The sequence below is a fragment of the Mauremys mutica genome, chromosome 7, assembly GCF_020497125.1.
Source record: "Mauremys mutica isolate MM-2020 ecotype Southern chromosome 7, ASM2049712v1, whole genome shotgun sequence".
Lineage (NCBI taxonomy): Eukaryota > Metazoa > Chordata > Testudines > Geoemydidae > Mauremys > Mauremys mutica.
The window spans coordinates 127,985,943-128,001,752 of NC_059078.1; the positions used below are offsets into that span (position 1 = coordinate 127,985,943).

General features: G+C 57.8%; 1 protein-coding gene across 2 annotated transcripts in view; it reads right to left on the minus strand.

Moving 5' to 3' along the window:
- SLIT1 (slit guidance ligand 1) overlaps positions 1 to 15,810 on the minus strand; it is a 143,246-nt gene that overhangs the window by 107,226 nt on the left and 20,210 nt on the right. For both annotated transcript variants that reach the window (XM_045025654.1, XM_045025653.1), the window contains exons 2-4: positions 10,702 to 10,773; positions 9,679 to 9,750; positions 6,310 to 6,381 (exon numbers count right to left, since the gene is read on the minus strand). In XM_045025654.1, coding sequence (XP_044881589.1) covers positions 6,310 to 6,381; positions 9,679 to 9,750; positions 10,702 to 10,773 — 216 coding nt within the window. The remainder of the gene's footprint in view (positions 1 to 6,309; positions 6,382 to 9,678; positions 9,751 to 10,701; positions 10,774 to 15,810) is intronic.

Genomic DNA, 15,810 nt, shown 5'->3' on the forward strand with positions numbered 1-15,810 from the left:
ACAGTTACCCATTTCAGGTTTACTTCTACAAGCTGCACTAGCCACCAATGCATTACTCATTACAAATTTACCCTTTCCTTCCTCAGTTAGGGCTTTAACCTGACCATCTACTTTAATCTGCTCCTGAGAAACATTTTCCTCCCCAATGAGATCTTTCTGCTCTTGATCTAACTTCAGATTGACTTCTGAGACATGAGACAGACATTCAGAAACTTCATTCCCAGACAAGCTGCTTTTTTGCACAGACAAACCTTTGGAGCAACCCACCTCAGGCAAATCATTGCTCACAATAGACACAGGTTTAAGATTATTCCTCTCCTGTGACTGGCTACCTGGATTGAACAAAGCTTCAACATTTTCCCCAATTAAAAGATCTTTAGGCAATAACTTCCTGACGCCAGCTATCACCTCATGCTGAGCCCCATTCCACTCAAGGTGGATTCTGGCTAAAGGCACATGGACAGTAAACTCACAGAGGATCACAACATTCACACTCTGATTCGGTAAATAATCTTCCTCTTTGACCAGATCTGCTCTAACAAGAGTGATGTTAGAAGCCATAATTTGCCCTAAACAGCTTTTACCATTGACTTTTACACACTCTATGAATTTTCCATTACCATTCCCATCCATAGCACTGGCACAATTTATGGGGCCACCCCCTACTGAACACACAGTAACAGCATTGACATAAAAGGTGGCATTGTTGGGGTACATTTGGTTACCCCCAGACAACTGCTCAGATTTATACAACATACCAACATTGTTACAAACTGGACTTTCAAGAGGATACAGTCTCTGCTGTTCTTCCATTGCTTTTTTGACTTGGAGTTGGAGTCTAGCTGTCTCCTGTTGCATCTGTCGAGTTTTCTCCTCAGCAGCCAGCAGCTCCAGACGCCTCTTACGAGCTTTTTCTTCTCTCTTAGCAACTTCTTTCTTTCTCTCATCAGCCTCTTTCTCCATTCGAATTTCTGCCAGTTCTTGCTCATAATCAAACTGCAGGCTGTCTCTCAAGGCTTGCAGTTTCCTTGCTTTTCCTGATGCTTTCTGCCTCATGGTCACTGATCTTTAACCAACCAAACTCTCAATCCCAAAGTTAAAATTTGGATAGCGTGGGGTTCTGACCCAAAGCTTAATTGACCTGGTTCTGTGGATCCAAGCACGACTACGCCACTGTGACAGAGCGATTCTGGCGGGACCCAACTGAGAGTGCCAAATCAGGACCAATTGCTCAAACAGGGCAGTCACAGCCCTAGGCTGGGGTTTTTCCACCTCTACGGCCAACCAAACCAGCCAGACAAAAAGGACTTTGGTCTCACCCCACTGGCTAACCACAAGTCACACAAGCAATTTCCTTAGACACTCCAGTCTCCCAGCATCACCACCAGTGCACTCGTCCTGGGGATGAATGGTTATGAAAACCAACACCCCAATAAAAGAAAACGGTTCCCTCGATCCCAAAGGACCAAGCCCCAGACCCAGGTCAATATACACATCAGATCTTACCCACAAATCACGCTGTTGCCAATCCTTTAGAATCTAAAATCTAAAGGTTTATTTACAAAGGGAAAAAGGTAGAGATGAGAGGTAGAATTGGTTAAATGGAATCAATTACATACAGTAATGGCAAAGTTCTTAGTTCAGGCTTGCAGCAGTGATGGAGTAAACTGCAGGTTCAAATTGAGTCCCTGGAACATCCCCCGCTGGGATGGGTCGTTCAGTCCCTTGTGTAAAGCTTCAGTTTGTAGCAAAGTCCTTCCAGAGGTCAGAAGCAGGATTGAAGACAAGATGGAGATGAAGCATCAGCCTTATATAGGCTTTTCCAGGTGTAAGAATCTCTTTGTCTTCACTGTGGAAATTTACAGCAAGATGGAGCCTGGAGTCACATGGGCCAGTCCCTGCATACTTTGCTGAGTCACAAGGCGTGTCTGCCTTCTCTCCATGGGTCCATTGTGTCCTTAATGGTCCTTAATGGGCCATCAAACAGGCTAGGCAGAGCTAACACCAGCTTGTCTGGGAGGCTTCCCCCAGAAGCACAGCACAAACTTGAAATACAGACAGCATAAAGCCAACATTCATAACTTCAACTAAAAATGATACACAGACATACAGACAGCATAATCCTAACCAGCAACCCAGAACCTGGTCTTAGACACCTTAGATGACCCCCTTTACCTAAGGTTTGGTGCCACTACAGGACCTTGGTTGCACCCCATGTTCTATATGGTCCCCATTTATATCAATAACGTCACACAGCCCCAGCCTGGTTTTAACCCTTTACAATACATTTGTGAACAGATTCTTGGGACCAGCTCTCTGGTGGGCACAGGAGCTTATTCCAAACCTGCTGGCTGTGCCAACAAAGCCTGCCCCGCAGAGCTGCCGAGACGTCTGTCATGGGGCTTGCCTGGCCCTCAGCCCCCTCACACTCAGTCCTGGGCTCTACCCTCGCACACTCTGTGAGGCAGGAACTATTATCTCTGCTCACAGCTGGGAACTGAGACATAGGCTAGAGGAAGTGACTTGCCTGAGGGCTCACAGGGATCCTGGGCCCCAGCCCAGTGCCCTGTCTACTAGCCCACTCTTCCCACTCACACAAAGTCCAAACCAGTCAACCTGCTGAAGGAGATCACTGGGTCAGCAGCACCAAAGGAAACTGCTCCAAGCTACGGGCTGCACCTAGAGATAGTCTAGGACCATACTGCGTGACTCATCCGCCCTCGAACCCCCGCCTCTAGAGACAGCCAACTTGCCTTCAAGCCAGGCTGTTGCCCAGAATCCTATCAGCATCTGGTGTTTACATTTGCTGTGGAAGTTGGATGGAGACAAGGGGATGATTATGATGTAGAATTTGTAATTGCGCTGTTAAAAGATTTTCCCCCCACAAGAATGGTACCAAGAACCCAGCCCCCCAGAACGGCCAAACCGCCCCAACAACCGCAGCCAGGGGACAAACCAACCCACCACAAGAAAATTCACAACTGTTTAAAAAGCACAAACTCTTCCTCGAGCAGAGGTTTTACCCTCAAAAATGAGACGTGGAGGCGCCCAGATACCACAGTGCCGGACAGCAGGCTGGACGGACAGATAGAACATTCGTATAAAGAGACGCAAGGCACGTATACAAGCTCCCTCGTAACGTACGGCCACACTCCTCACTCTCCTCCTAGCCGCTAGAACTCCGGCTCCTGACTCCCGGCTAATCTTCTGCTCCTCTCGGCTGCAATACAAATCAAATCGGGGAAAAACAGGAACTAGGTTCTCCAGCATTCCCGGCCTGGCTTGATTCTATTGCAGCATTACGGGGACTCGCTGTGCATCTGGGCACCTACCCGGCGCTCAGGGCCGCGGAGTCTGAGCAACGCTGCCTCTGTTTCCTTGCACCAAGTCTGTATCAGCCCGTGTGGCACGGGGGTTATTCCAGCCAGAGCAGGAGTAAGAATCAGCCTGCTCTCAGGCTGGGGAGACGGGGGTCGAGCCCAGAGTCTGAGCCCTGCACAGGGTGGGGACCAGCATGGACTGACTCCCAGGACATCCGCAGGCCTGAAACTCGCCTGGGAAGAGAATCCGGGCTGGGGGATCAACCCTCCGCCAACCGCTCGTGGCGTTTCCAAGGTAAAGGAGCTAATGGGAGCTCAGTCGCTGACCAATGGCAAAGCGCCAGATCAAGTCATCTGGTGCCATAGTAACGGCTGCCTCAGAAACGGGCCCTTTTCAGGGTGCTTGGCACAGGCCACCCCGTCTCCTGTCCTTTTCTCTCACACACAAAGCGGAGGAAACAATCTTCCCCTCCCCCCCTCCCCTGCACCTGGACGGGAGCAGGGCCCAGCCTGTGCTGAGAAATGGCCTGACACATTTTCTCCCGGTCCCCAGGGGAGCCCCTAACAACAGCGCTGTGCTCTCAGCGCTGTGCTCTGAGCGAGGCAGGCTGCTCCTCCGCAGGCCTCTGGAGACGCCCCTTGTCAGGACCCGCTGCCCAGCGTACCCCTCCAGCGCCGGCCAGAGCAGCCACTGAGCCTGCCAAGGGCCCGTTCGGGGAACGCTCTCCAGGGCGCGGTGCCGGGGCAGAGCCAGCTCAGGCTAGTCAGCCGCCCTGCCCCCAGCCTCCCACCTCAACACGGGAGCCAGGCAAACAACGCCCCCCCCCATGGCGGGTCTGCCCCGGCACCTCTCCTGTGCCAGGCACAGCGCCCCCAGAGCCCCAGCCCCTTCTGCGGCTCCCAGCTGTGTCCCATCCCGGCGCCCCCCACCCCCACACTTCGATCATACAAGGGCCTTTTTCCTTCTGAAAGGCTGTGCAGTCCCTGCCTCAGATCCAGCTGCATCCCAACACGCTAATTGGTGACTGAAGGTCACTGCTGCCTTTGCATTCATTATTGTTTTATTAGCAGCTGCCTCCTTCCTTTCACCTTCCCTCCACCATCTCCCGCCTCCCCCTGGCCAGGCACACTTCACAGGCCAACAAAGCGAGAACCTGCCGGTCTGGGGATGGAAAGGGTGAGGAGATCATTAAGGGCACTCAGTTCTCCCCGGCTGCAGGTCTCCCACACGGGGAGAACAGCAGTGCGGCTGCGTCCCCCAGTCCTTCAGCACCCCTGGAGCAAGGCTGAATGTGCAGGCGGAGGGGTTAGCTAGTGGCCCAGGCCAGCACCCAGAAAGCACTTGGCATCTCTCTCTTCCCCTCTCTGTGCACACACAGAGCAGAAGTGGAAAAAGGAACCATGGCAGATGTAGGTCACACCCCAGCTGCCCAGTGTCCACCTAAAAGGGGCCCTGAGAACATCCCCCCCAAGAGAGGTTCCAGCTCTGTCCTGCCCCAGCTCTTGGCAAGCGCTGAATGCACAGACTGCTGTCTCCATAGAGCACATGCTGCCTTCTCCGCCGGTCCCTGCCCAGCAAGAACCAAGGGGCAAAGGCGCCCCAGAAAGATTCACACAACAGCACGTGCGCGAAATTCCATTCTTAATCCTCAGAGCTCAGGCCCAGCCTGCGCAGGCTCCCGATGATACCGTTCACACAGGACCAGCCACTCACAAGTCGTGCAACCCAGAGACACGCTGCACCAACAAACCACCATCCTGGATTCCGAGACAAGCCTGCCACTGAGCCGGAGAAAGCACTTCCAGCACTGCCAGCCCGCAGCATCCAGCAGTAGTGTCTCCTCCAGCTCGCGCCCCACGCAAAAGGGCTCCACCCTACACACCAGGATATACACACACATGGAAATGCTCTCCAGGCACAATCAGAGCTCCCGTCACTACCAGGGAAAGTGTCCCTACCAAACTGTTCCATGAAACCCCATGTCTGACACCTGGCTGTGCACCCCAATACCTCAGCCCTCTCCTCCCAGTTCCTCCACTGCCATGCTTCTCTACGGCCCAAAGAAACACCGGCTTCCAACACAGCGGCCTTGCTAGCCAGCCAGAACATGTCACGCCCGGAAACCAGCTCCTAGAATGCCAGCTGGAGTTCAGCATGGCGGCACAAACTGAAAACCAGCAGCCTGACCTTCAGGAGCAAGTCTAGCTCTGATGCAATCAACACAGCAGCTCAGATATCCCGTCCCCGCAGCCCTGACGCGTCACACAGCACACGCAGCTCTACCAGAATCAGCAAGGTGTTGCACACAAAGCTGGGCTTTGCTGCTGGCCTCGGTTTGCATTTGGTATCTCCAAGCTATGGATAATTCCCCCCTGCTTCGGGCTTGCCGGAATGGTTCCTCTCTCACAGACAGCAGGGTAAATCCGAAGTAGCTCTGTCCAAGCACCAGTATAAGTGTGTTTAGAATCAGGCCCACAAGTGAAAGACACAGCAAAGGTCTGGGAGAAGCCAGAGCTCACAGCCTCGCTTCACGTTTGAAAGTGCCACATTTCAAGGTCCAGGGCCCTGGGGCGTTTGTGTTCCTTCACATTTCACAAACCTGCATGTCACAATACTAACATTGCTCAGCCAGCCCGGATATTAAGCAGTTTGTTAGCCACTGCTCTTCTCTTTAATAACATTTAACAGCCTTTAAAGATGCTGATCCTTCAGATCTTCCACGGCTGATTCCTTTTCATACTGCAGACGTCGGGTAATGAATTTACGTCACTCCAATTAAACGTTTCCTCGCATCCCAGTTAGTTCCCCTTCTGATAAAACCCCAGTTGGCTCCAGTGCAGCAGCCGAGAACTCTGGATCTAACCCCTAGAACTCTGCGGCATTCCCACAGGGAGAGCTCGCCGCGCCGACACACCCAGCCAGGGCCCCTCACTGTCGGAGCCGTCCGAGGGCAGAGATGGAACCTCGAGCGATAAGAAAGGTACTCACAGTCGCGACAGGGCCTGGTTGTTCTGGAACAGAAGCTCCGGCAGCGTGTGCAGCTGGTTCCGATTCAGCCGTCTGGGGAAAGGGAGAGAAAGGGTTACAGGGAGTCACATTTTCCAGGAGGAAGGCAAATGATCCCAGCCCAGCAAGGACCCCCAGTGCCCAGCTCTGAAGCTCTGGGAGAGAGGACTGCTGGGGGGTGGGACGGGGAGTGGAAGGAGCCGGCAGCTGGAAAGATCAAGGTTTGCTGCATGGGCCCATACAGGGTCTCTCATAGACGTCAGCCTTCCCCTTACAGAGTAACTGCAGCGTTACTGGGCCAAACTCACATTCTCTCCTTAGCAGGCAGCCTTCTTAGTGCACAGCTAGCCGAGGGGTGTGTGGGACACCCTGCCCAGGAGCCTCTGGGCACTAAGAGATCTTTGACACGGGGCCCCGGAAGTTGGACTCCTAAGTCCACCTTTAGATACCTAAGTATGTGGCCTGATTTTCAGCAGCTCGCGCTGAAATCATTGTCAGCACAGCCAGGCCTGAGCTTTGGTGCGGTGCAGCCCAAGGCAAGCGGTCTCCTGCCAGCTCTAGAGACTCCAGCAAAGGGCAGTTAAATTCAGCCTGTCGCTCAGCATCCGCTCGGCTCCTTCTTCAACAAAGCCCCAGACCCACATGCTCTGTACGTCCTACCCACCAGCGCTCACCCCTACCCTCTGCTGCGGCTTTCCTCCCTGCTGCGGGAGTTACCCCCCCCTTTGCTGAGACGTGCTGGCAGCGCTCCGCGGCTGAGCGGGGGCCTCGTCCATGCACAGAAGTCGCCCTGGTTTAACGGAACTGGTTCAGAAACTGACTTTGTTTCCTTGCCTGGACACTGGTTTCAGTTTGAGAGCAGTGGCCACACAGGAGCATTGCAGTGATGTGTCTAAAGCAGACCATGGTGATCGGCCCATTGGTTCTCAGCCCATGGCCCAATCAGCTGCAGCCCATGTGACATCCTCAGGGCCATACAGGCAGGATATCTGTTGTGTGGATGCGGTCCATGTAACACAGAGCGCTGCACAGGTTGAGAATCACTGACCTAGTCTGACCCCCTGGATAGCGCCGTCCCGATATGCAGCCGTTTGTCCCGCGTCCCGCCGGATGTATGGTCGGGACGCCAGCCTCTGACTCCTGACCAAACGCATATTGTTCAGAAAAACATCCCAGCTTGATTTAAAAATGGCCAGTGATGGAGAGTCCACCACAGCTCTTGGTAAACTCCTCTGATGGTTAATTACTCTCCCTGGTAAAAATGTACACCTTATTCAGTGCAACGACATGTGCAGCCCAGGTTCGGAGCTGGGGCGGTGCTCGGGAGCGGGCCCACTGACAGAGGATTGCACAGACAATGTCAGCTGCAGCTTTGCCTGGTAACCCGCTTCTCAGTCAGTCTGCCCCATCGGCTTGAACCAGTCAGGTTTTCAGTTTGCAGAGTCTCTTTATTTAGCATTAGCATCTCTTTATTTATTTATTTTAAAGGTCGCCATCCTGCAGCAAAAAACCTTCAGGACCAGACTCCAAAGAGAAACTGCTGAGCTTCAGTTCATTTGTAAATTTGACACCATCAGCTCAGGATTGAACAAAGACTGTGAATGGCTTGCCAACTACAGAACCAGTTTCTCCTCCCTTGGTTTTCACACCTCAACTGCTAGAAGAGGGTCTCATCCTCCCTGATTGAACTAACCTCGTTATCTCTAGCCTGCTTCTTGCCTGCATATTTATACCTGCCTCTGGAAATTTCCACTACATGCATCCGACGAAGCGGGTATTCACCCACGAAAGCTCATGCTCCAATACGTCTGTTAGTCTATAAGGTGCCACAGGCCTCTTTGCCGTCTTTATTTAGCAACGACTGAACTAGAACAGGTATCGCCCGTTTGCAGTGCTTTACATAGACAATATTGGTATCGGTTGTATCTTATTTCCTCCACCATTAAATGCAGACACCTCTCGGGCAGGACAAGTAGCTGTTTAAAAAGCACACGGCAACATTACCTTGCAGTTTAGGACAGAAAGCGAAGGAGGCTGCCTCTGATTGAAACTGCAGGGGATTTTAAAGAGGCAAAATATAATGGCACAACTTGTACTTTGGACAGGACACCCCTACTCCTGTGCCAGCCCTGTGGGATCTTTAATGGTCACAATTTCACCCCCCTTAGCACAGCACCCCTAGCACTCCACTGGGATCCTGGGTTCAGCCCTCAATCAGGTCTTCACTGTGAAACAAGAGCCGTGGCTGCAAGGCTCAGAGCCCAGATCAGCTGACTTAGGCTCACACTACGGGGCTAAAAATAGCAGTGCAGATGTTGCCACTCGGGCTGGGGCCAGGGCTCTGGAACCCGAAAGGGGGAGGTCTCAGAGCCCGAGGTGCAGCCCAAGCAGGAAGGGCCACACAGTTATATTTAGCCCTGTAGTGAGCTGACCAGGTTCTGAGTCTGAGCCAGGCTGCCGCGGGGTTTTCTTTCTTTCTTTATTTTTTTTGCTGCGCAGGTGGATGCCAAGAGGGGGCAGCCCCCCCACTGAGCCGCATGCCCCCCTCTGCAGCCCGGCGCCCTGCAGGAACACGAGTCAGTTCTGATTCGAGATGAATGTCCACTCCTGAGTCATCAGCACGCGGGTCTCACCCCGTCCAGCCCCGGGCAGGCCTGACTCTGCTTCCCAGGAGAGAGCGGGTGGGGTCACAGCTCAGGGCGGTGTGTGCGCAGGCAGCACGTCTGCTGCCGAGACCTGCCTGCGGGTGCAGGTTTTGCACTGCACTGAAGGAGCTGCTAGGCGAGGTCCCAGCCGCGCCTGTGGCTGCTTTGCACACAGACGCGTGAAGCACATCGCTGAGGAGTTCTTGGGATCCACGACGGAAAAGGAGCAGATTGGGACGCGTCTGAGTGCAAACGGCAGGCAGCTCCGCGGCTGGGGGATAAAAAGGTTTGTCCTCCCGTCCAGCCATCTGTCTGTGTTAGCGAGAGAGCAGGGCCCGTCCCCCAGCACAGCACCCCGCCGAGACACTGCCATGCCCTGCCCTCAACCACTCCCACAGGAGTCCTGCCCCGCAGATTAGCCTGCTGGCACCTGAATTGTACTGGAGAGCAGGGATGGACAAGGGTCTGCTCCAGACCCCCACCCCCTCCCATCCCCACAAGGGTCTCTGCTCAGGCTGCTCGTGGATCACTTCAGAGCAGTCAGGGGCTCGCTCTTCTCCAGGGAGAGTAGTGGGCTGCACCCAAATCCCCCCCACGCGATAGCACAGCCACTGGCCCCCCCAGCAGCTCGCGGGACCACCGTGTCTGCAGCAGTGACGGCCATTCCCCTCTCCCCCTCCCCGTCCCCCAGCGCCAAGGCACTCACAGCCGCTCCAGCTCCTTCATGTCATCAAACGCTCCCCGCTCCACCACGCTGATCTGGTTTTCCATCAGCTGCCTGGAAAAGGGAGGCAGAGAGAACGGGTCAGAGTCGAGAGGCACCGGGGCAGCACGCTCACTCGCCGGGAATCCACGGGAAGCCCCCGCACCGCAGCCTGGGGACCTGCCCGGGTACTGGGCAGGAGATGCTCATTCCAGGGGTGCAAGGGCCCAGGTCAGGGGCGGCCGCGGTCTTGCCACGCTCCCTTGGTGCAGGGGCCACCTTCATAGGGACCCCAGCCACCCCCGTCAGCGTCGCTGGGAGCTAGCCAGGGAAGGGGCTGCTTTGTTCAGACATCTACCGGCGCCCCAGCTAGGCCACTCACGGTCACCTCCAGCACCCGCCATGGTGCCGGGCTCCCAGGTCCCTGAGCCGGGAGCCCCCAGCCCACGGGTGTCACACGGCTCCTCCTTGGCCCCACGGAGGAGCTCCCGGCTAAGAGCTCGGGCCTGGCTCCCAGCAGCATCCATTTCCATCACCCGCTTTCCAGGCCCGTGGAGGGCACGCAGGCCTCGCCGGCAGGGAGCCAGCCGGAGGCCGAGGGCCCAAGTCCCTCTGGGATACTGGGGTCACCAGGCAGCAGCCCCAGCCCCCTCCCTGGGGGGTGGCCCGGTCAGTCACGTGGAGCAGGACCCTGAGGCACATGCTCCCTGTTCCTTGTCCCCCCCGGCCCCTCCGTTCCTTTCATCCCAGCCCCCTTTACCGTCAGAGGAGTCGCCCCCCTCCCAGCCTAAGGGGGCCAATGGCCTCTGACCCCCCCCTTTCAACCGTGTTTCCCACCACAGGGGCCCTCTGGTGAGCCCGGGTTCCCCTCCGCCGCATGCCCCAGTTCTCTCTTAGCCAAGGCAGAGTCCCATCTGGGTCAGCCCTGGCCCGGGCAGGCCTCTCCCCCCAGGCAGGCCTGGCAGCACCACCGCCCCCGTCACAGACACTGCTCAGAGGGGGCGAGCGCTCGGGCAGGGGACTCACAGGACACGCAGCTGCTTCAGCCCCGAGAAGTCGTTCCTGTTGATCCGGGTGATGTTGTTCCCATTCAGCTCCCTGTGGAGAGAAGAGGGGACGGTCAGCGAACGGGGCGGATGTCAGGCGGGGTCGGAGCCCTGGGCTCCCGCAGCCAGCGCTCGGGGAGGGCTGAGCTCCCCCAGAGGCAGGCAGGTGCCAGAGGACAGCTAGATTGAACAGGGCTTCTCCATGGATCTGGAAACAGGCAGCTGGCCACACTCCTGGCTCTGACACCGTGGCCAGGAAGGTGCGAGGACCCCTGCAGAGAAAGTTTTCCCCAAATGGCCGGTTGTTAATGGCCAGCTAATGCCCCAAAGCAGGAGGGTTTACAGCCCTTCTCAACACCCCGGCTGTTAGTCTGGCTTTAGATGTTCCCGCTGTGACGGGCGGGACCCCTTGGGAAGCCACCTGATGTGCTGAGATACCACTGAGTCTGCCTGTTCTGCCAGCCTGGGCCCCCTTCACCTGTCCTGCTGAGCCAGGCTCTTCAAAGCTCCTCTAACCCTCACAGGCAGGGCCACCCCAGCCGCAGATCAGCTCTGGGCAGACTCAGCGTCAGGGACTGGCTCCAGCACTCAGAGGCCCCCCTCCCTGGGAGTGCAGACCCAAAGATATAGTATGAAATTCACCCCCTCCCTCAATGTGGAGAGAGGTGTGTGCACACGGCTTGCCCCTCCCCCCAGTTAGAAATTACAGAAACTGGGTTTGATAATAAATAAAACAAATTTTATTCACTATAAAAGGCAGATTTTAAGTGATAAAAGGGGTAACAAACAGAACAAAGCCGATTACTAAGCAAGTGAAATCAAACACGCAAACTAAGCTAGTTTCACTAAAGAAATCAGTTACCAATAGTGTTTCTCACCCTAGACCAGGGGTTCTCAAACTAGGGGTCGGGACCCCTCAGGGGGCCGTGAGGTTATTACATGGGGGGTCATGAGCTGTCAGCCCCCACCCCAAACCCCGCTTAGAATGGTGTTACATATATTTAAAAGTGTTTTTCATTTATGGGGCGGGGTGTCGCACTCAGAGATTTGCTGTGTGAAGGGGTCACCAGGACAAACGTTTGAGAATCACTGCCCTAGACAGTGTTGCAGGCAGGTTGCAAAGTTTCTGTGGTTCAGCGTCCCAGTTCTATTCCTGTTCAGACTGGACGCCTGTCTCTGGCTCGACTCTCCCTTCCCTTCAGGTTTAATTCTTGGGCAGCCAGGCCACGGAGAGGAGGCCTTCCTCCCCACCCTTCAACAGGCGAGAATCCTGTTTCCCAAACTTGACCCCTCCCCCCCTTCCCTTCCAGTGGAAAGCTACAAGTCATCCCAGGTGTGTTTAGTATCAGGTGACTCTGTAGGATCACAGCGTCCATGAGGCAGGGGCAGTGTGGAGCGTCCCCAGGAAGGCCAGGCTTTTCACAGTCCATTGTCCTCGCTGATGGGCCATCCGCCCTGTCTGGCTTTTCCATGGTTGTACCTGAAATCTTGGCAGGGGGTGTCACCCAAAGTAGCACAGTTGAAATACAGACACATAGTCAGTATCCCTAACTTCAGATACAGGCATGATACCGGCACACAGATTGGATAATCACATTCAGTACATCAGAGCCTTTCCAGTGAGATCTCACATGAGCCATCTTGCACAGAGGTATCTCTCAGTTACATCATATCCATATCATAAGCATATTTCCCTGAGGAATGTGGACTGTAACGTCACACCCATTACCCACGCCAATGGCCAGCGCTTGGCTCTTGGCCTCAGTGAGATCTTGTAGCAGCAAGTTCCACAGGCCCCTTGTGGGCCGTGTGCAAAAGCATTGCCACGTATTCATTTTTAACTGTCCCCCTTCAATGACATTGAATGCAGGGTGGGCAGGAGCAGGGCAGCTCCCTGCACCCCCCCGCCCCCCCAGATGCTGCTTTCCAGGTGGGAGGGGATAACGTCGCTGCCACAAAAGCAATGAACGGCTCAGGAACAGCGACAGCTGCCTGCTGTATGTGCAACAAAGCCCTGGGATGCCGTCCCCTTGCGCCGATGCAGCAAATATCGAGCGTCTGCCGAGACCCAAACGCACGGAGCCATGGAGGTTTCTGAACTTTAAATTAGCAGGGAGGCCCCCCAACATGACTATCCGCAGCTGAGAGCCAGGTTTACACCACGCACAAAACCCGAGTCACGTCGCCCCTGGCTGTCAGCCTGCCCCAGCTCTCCAGGAACAAGCCTCTCTAGGGAGAGCCGCCTGGACCACTGGGACGTCTGCACTGGAGGCTGGGAGTCAATGGAAGCCTTTCCCTTCCCCCATACACACTGTGGCCTTTGGGAGCCCCCCAGGCCCAGCCCACTGCCCTAGGTTTGTTTTCAGTGGTATCAAAGCAGCTCGCAGAAACGGCTGTTTGGAAAATAAACTGCGTTTAAACTTTCCCACGCAGGAGACACTAACACAAACCCCATTGTTTCTTCCGGAGTCAGGTTTCACCCACAAAAGACGTGGGGCTCAGAGCCAGCCAGAACTCCAAGGGGAGCTGCAAGCTTGGCTTGCCAGGGGCTCAGCCGCTCCCCCTGAAGTCCGGAGGCTGTGCTGATTCATCCCCAGGTGTCAGGAGGGTGTGGGAACGAGGGGCAGCGACAGACAGACAAACACCCACCCAGCCTGGCTCTGGCCCTGGCTGAGACACACACAGCGCAGAGCAGGGGAGTGTTCGCACTCAGCACCACCCGGAGAGCAGCACCTGTGAGTAGAACCAGGGGCCTTCACAGACAAAATCATCTTTGCTAGGCCCAAACTCGTACCCCCAGTGAGCTGCTACAGTCTGGTGGGAAAGGCCTTCTGCGTGCAAATTATTTGTCATTAGCCACTGCACCAATTAATACGGCCACCACTTTGGTGTGACTGACCCAAACCCCTGCCTGGAGAAGGAAGTGCCAGGCAGGCCCTGCCACGCTAGAACGGTGGGCAGAGGGACGCGTCCCTACCTAAGAGCCCAGTCCCCGAGCAGGAGCGGTAGGTAGGCAGGCACCTACAGCTAGGACCGGGCCCGTTGTCTTGGGAGCCGGTTAATCAGCCCACTGGGGATCAGGAGGTCAGGGAGGGCTGGCTGGTTCCCGGTGCAGACATGGCCCCTGTGTGGCTGCCGCGGAGAAGCCAGGCCAACCTCCCACGATCCCTGCGGGGTCAGCGAGGGCACTCCTGGGTAACACTACCCCAGCTCCAGCTCCCCTGGCACCGGGCTGCTCCCACCTCCCTGCATCCAATGAGCCACACCTGCCCCGCTGCTATCAATGACCTGCATGGCTGCAGCTCCGGCCAGCAAGCAGGGCAGAGCCCTCCCCAGTTACAGGTCCCCCCTCGTGCACTACAACCCGCCTGGGGGCTTCCCCACAAGACCCAGCTACGTCTGCCCTGTCCCGCTACTCCTGGGCCAGGCGGGCAGGACACAGCTCCCTTGCACGGCCCATCCCCCAGGCTACCCAAGGGGGTCACAGAGCCTTGTCTCCCGGCTAGTCCCAGCCTTTGGGGCCTCACCCAGCGCTAAGGAGCAAATGGGGCCCCAGGCGCCGATCTCCCAGCCTCCCGCTGCGACCCCTGCACTCGACGGCTCTGCCCCGCCTGGCTGGTAGAATAGCTGCAGGGCGCCCCAACCCGGCCACATCGAGCACACGGGGATGCACAGAACTCAGCTGCGCAGGGGCCAATGGGCCCGGGAACTCCTGATCAGCAAGCGCCCAGGTGTACTGGGGTGATGGAGCCACGCGGGGGGGGGGGGGGGGGGGGGGGGGGGGGGGGCTCAGAAATCCCAGCCCCCCGCCCTGCCAGTCTGCAGCAGCCTCTCTCGGGGGACGTCTCCCTGGCAGCGAGCGCCGAGCCGGGCTGGCAAACGCGCTGGGCTCGTGCTGCCGCGCTTAGGAACAGCCGTGTGGCTGCTGCGGCTCAGGCTGGCTCTCAGGCTCTGAAGCCTGGGGGGGAGCTTAGAGCCCGAGTGCCAGCCTGAGCCGCAGCTCAAAAGCGCCGTCTACACGGCTGCTGGCAGCGTGGCCACACCCTGAACGCACCCGGAGCAGTGAGCACGCAGGGCAGCGAGCAAAGCGCCTCCTTCCCAACTCAGACACGAAGAACCGCTCCGCTCAGCCCCTCCTTGCTGATTGCTGAGAGCTGGGGGGCCTGGGGCAGAGGGGACCCAGAGCCGGGGTCGGGGCAGTGGGGCCTGGGGCCGGAGGCTTCAGCGCAGGGTCTGGGCTGCCAGGTCTGTGCACCCACACTGGGGACAGCACATCTGGCCCTTTCAATCCAGGGTGATGTGGGGAAAGAGCATCCTCCGATCGGCCAGCGCGGCGGGGTCCCCACCGCGGGGCCCGCGCGCCCTCCGACCGGCCAGCGCGGCGGGGTCCCTACCGCGGGGCCCGCGCACCCTCCGATCGGCCAGCGCGGCGGGGTCCCCCCCACGGGGCCCGCGCACCCTCCGACCGGCCAGCGCGGCGGGGTCCCCACCGCGGGGCCTGTGCCCTCCGACCGGCCAGCGCAGCAGGGTCCCCACCGCGGGGCCTGTGCCCTCCGACCGGCCAGCGCGGCGGGGTCCCCCCCGCGGGGCCCGCGCGCCCTCCGACCGGCCAGCGCAGCGGGGTCCCTACCGCGGGGCCCGCACACCCTCCGATCGGCCAGCGCAGCGGGGTCCCCACCGCGGGGCCCGCGCGCCCTCCGACCGGCCAGCGCAGCGGGGTCCCCACCGCAGGGCCCGCGCGCCCTCCGACCGGCCAGCGCAGCGGGGTCCCCACCGCAGGGCCCGCACACCCTCCGATCGGCCAGTGCAGCGGGGTCCCCACCGCGGGGCCCGCGCGCCCTCCGACCGGCCAGCGCGGGGGGGTCCCCACCGCGGGGCCCGCGCGCCCTCCGACCGGCCAGCGCAGCGGGGTCCCCACCGCAGGGCCCGCGCGCCCTCCAACCGGCCAGCGCAGCAGGGTCCCCACCGCGGGGCCTGTGCCCTCCAACCGGCCAGCGCAGCAGGGTCCCCACCGCGGGGCCTGTGCCCTCCGACCGGCCAGCACAGCGGGGTCCCCACCGCGGGGGGCCCGCACGCAGTCAGACCGGCC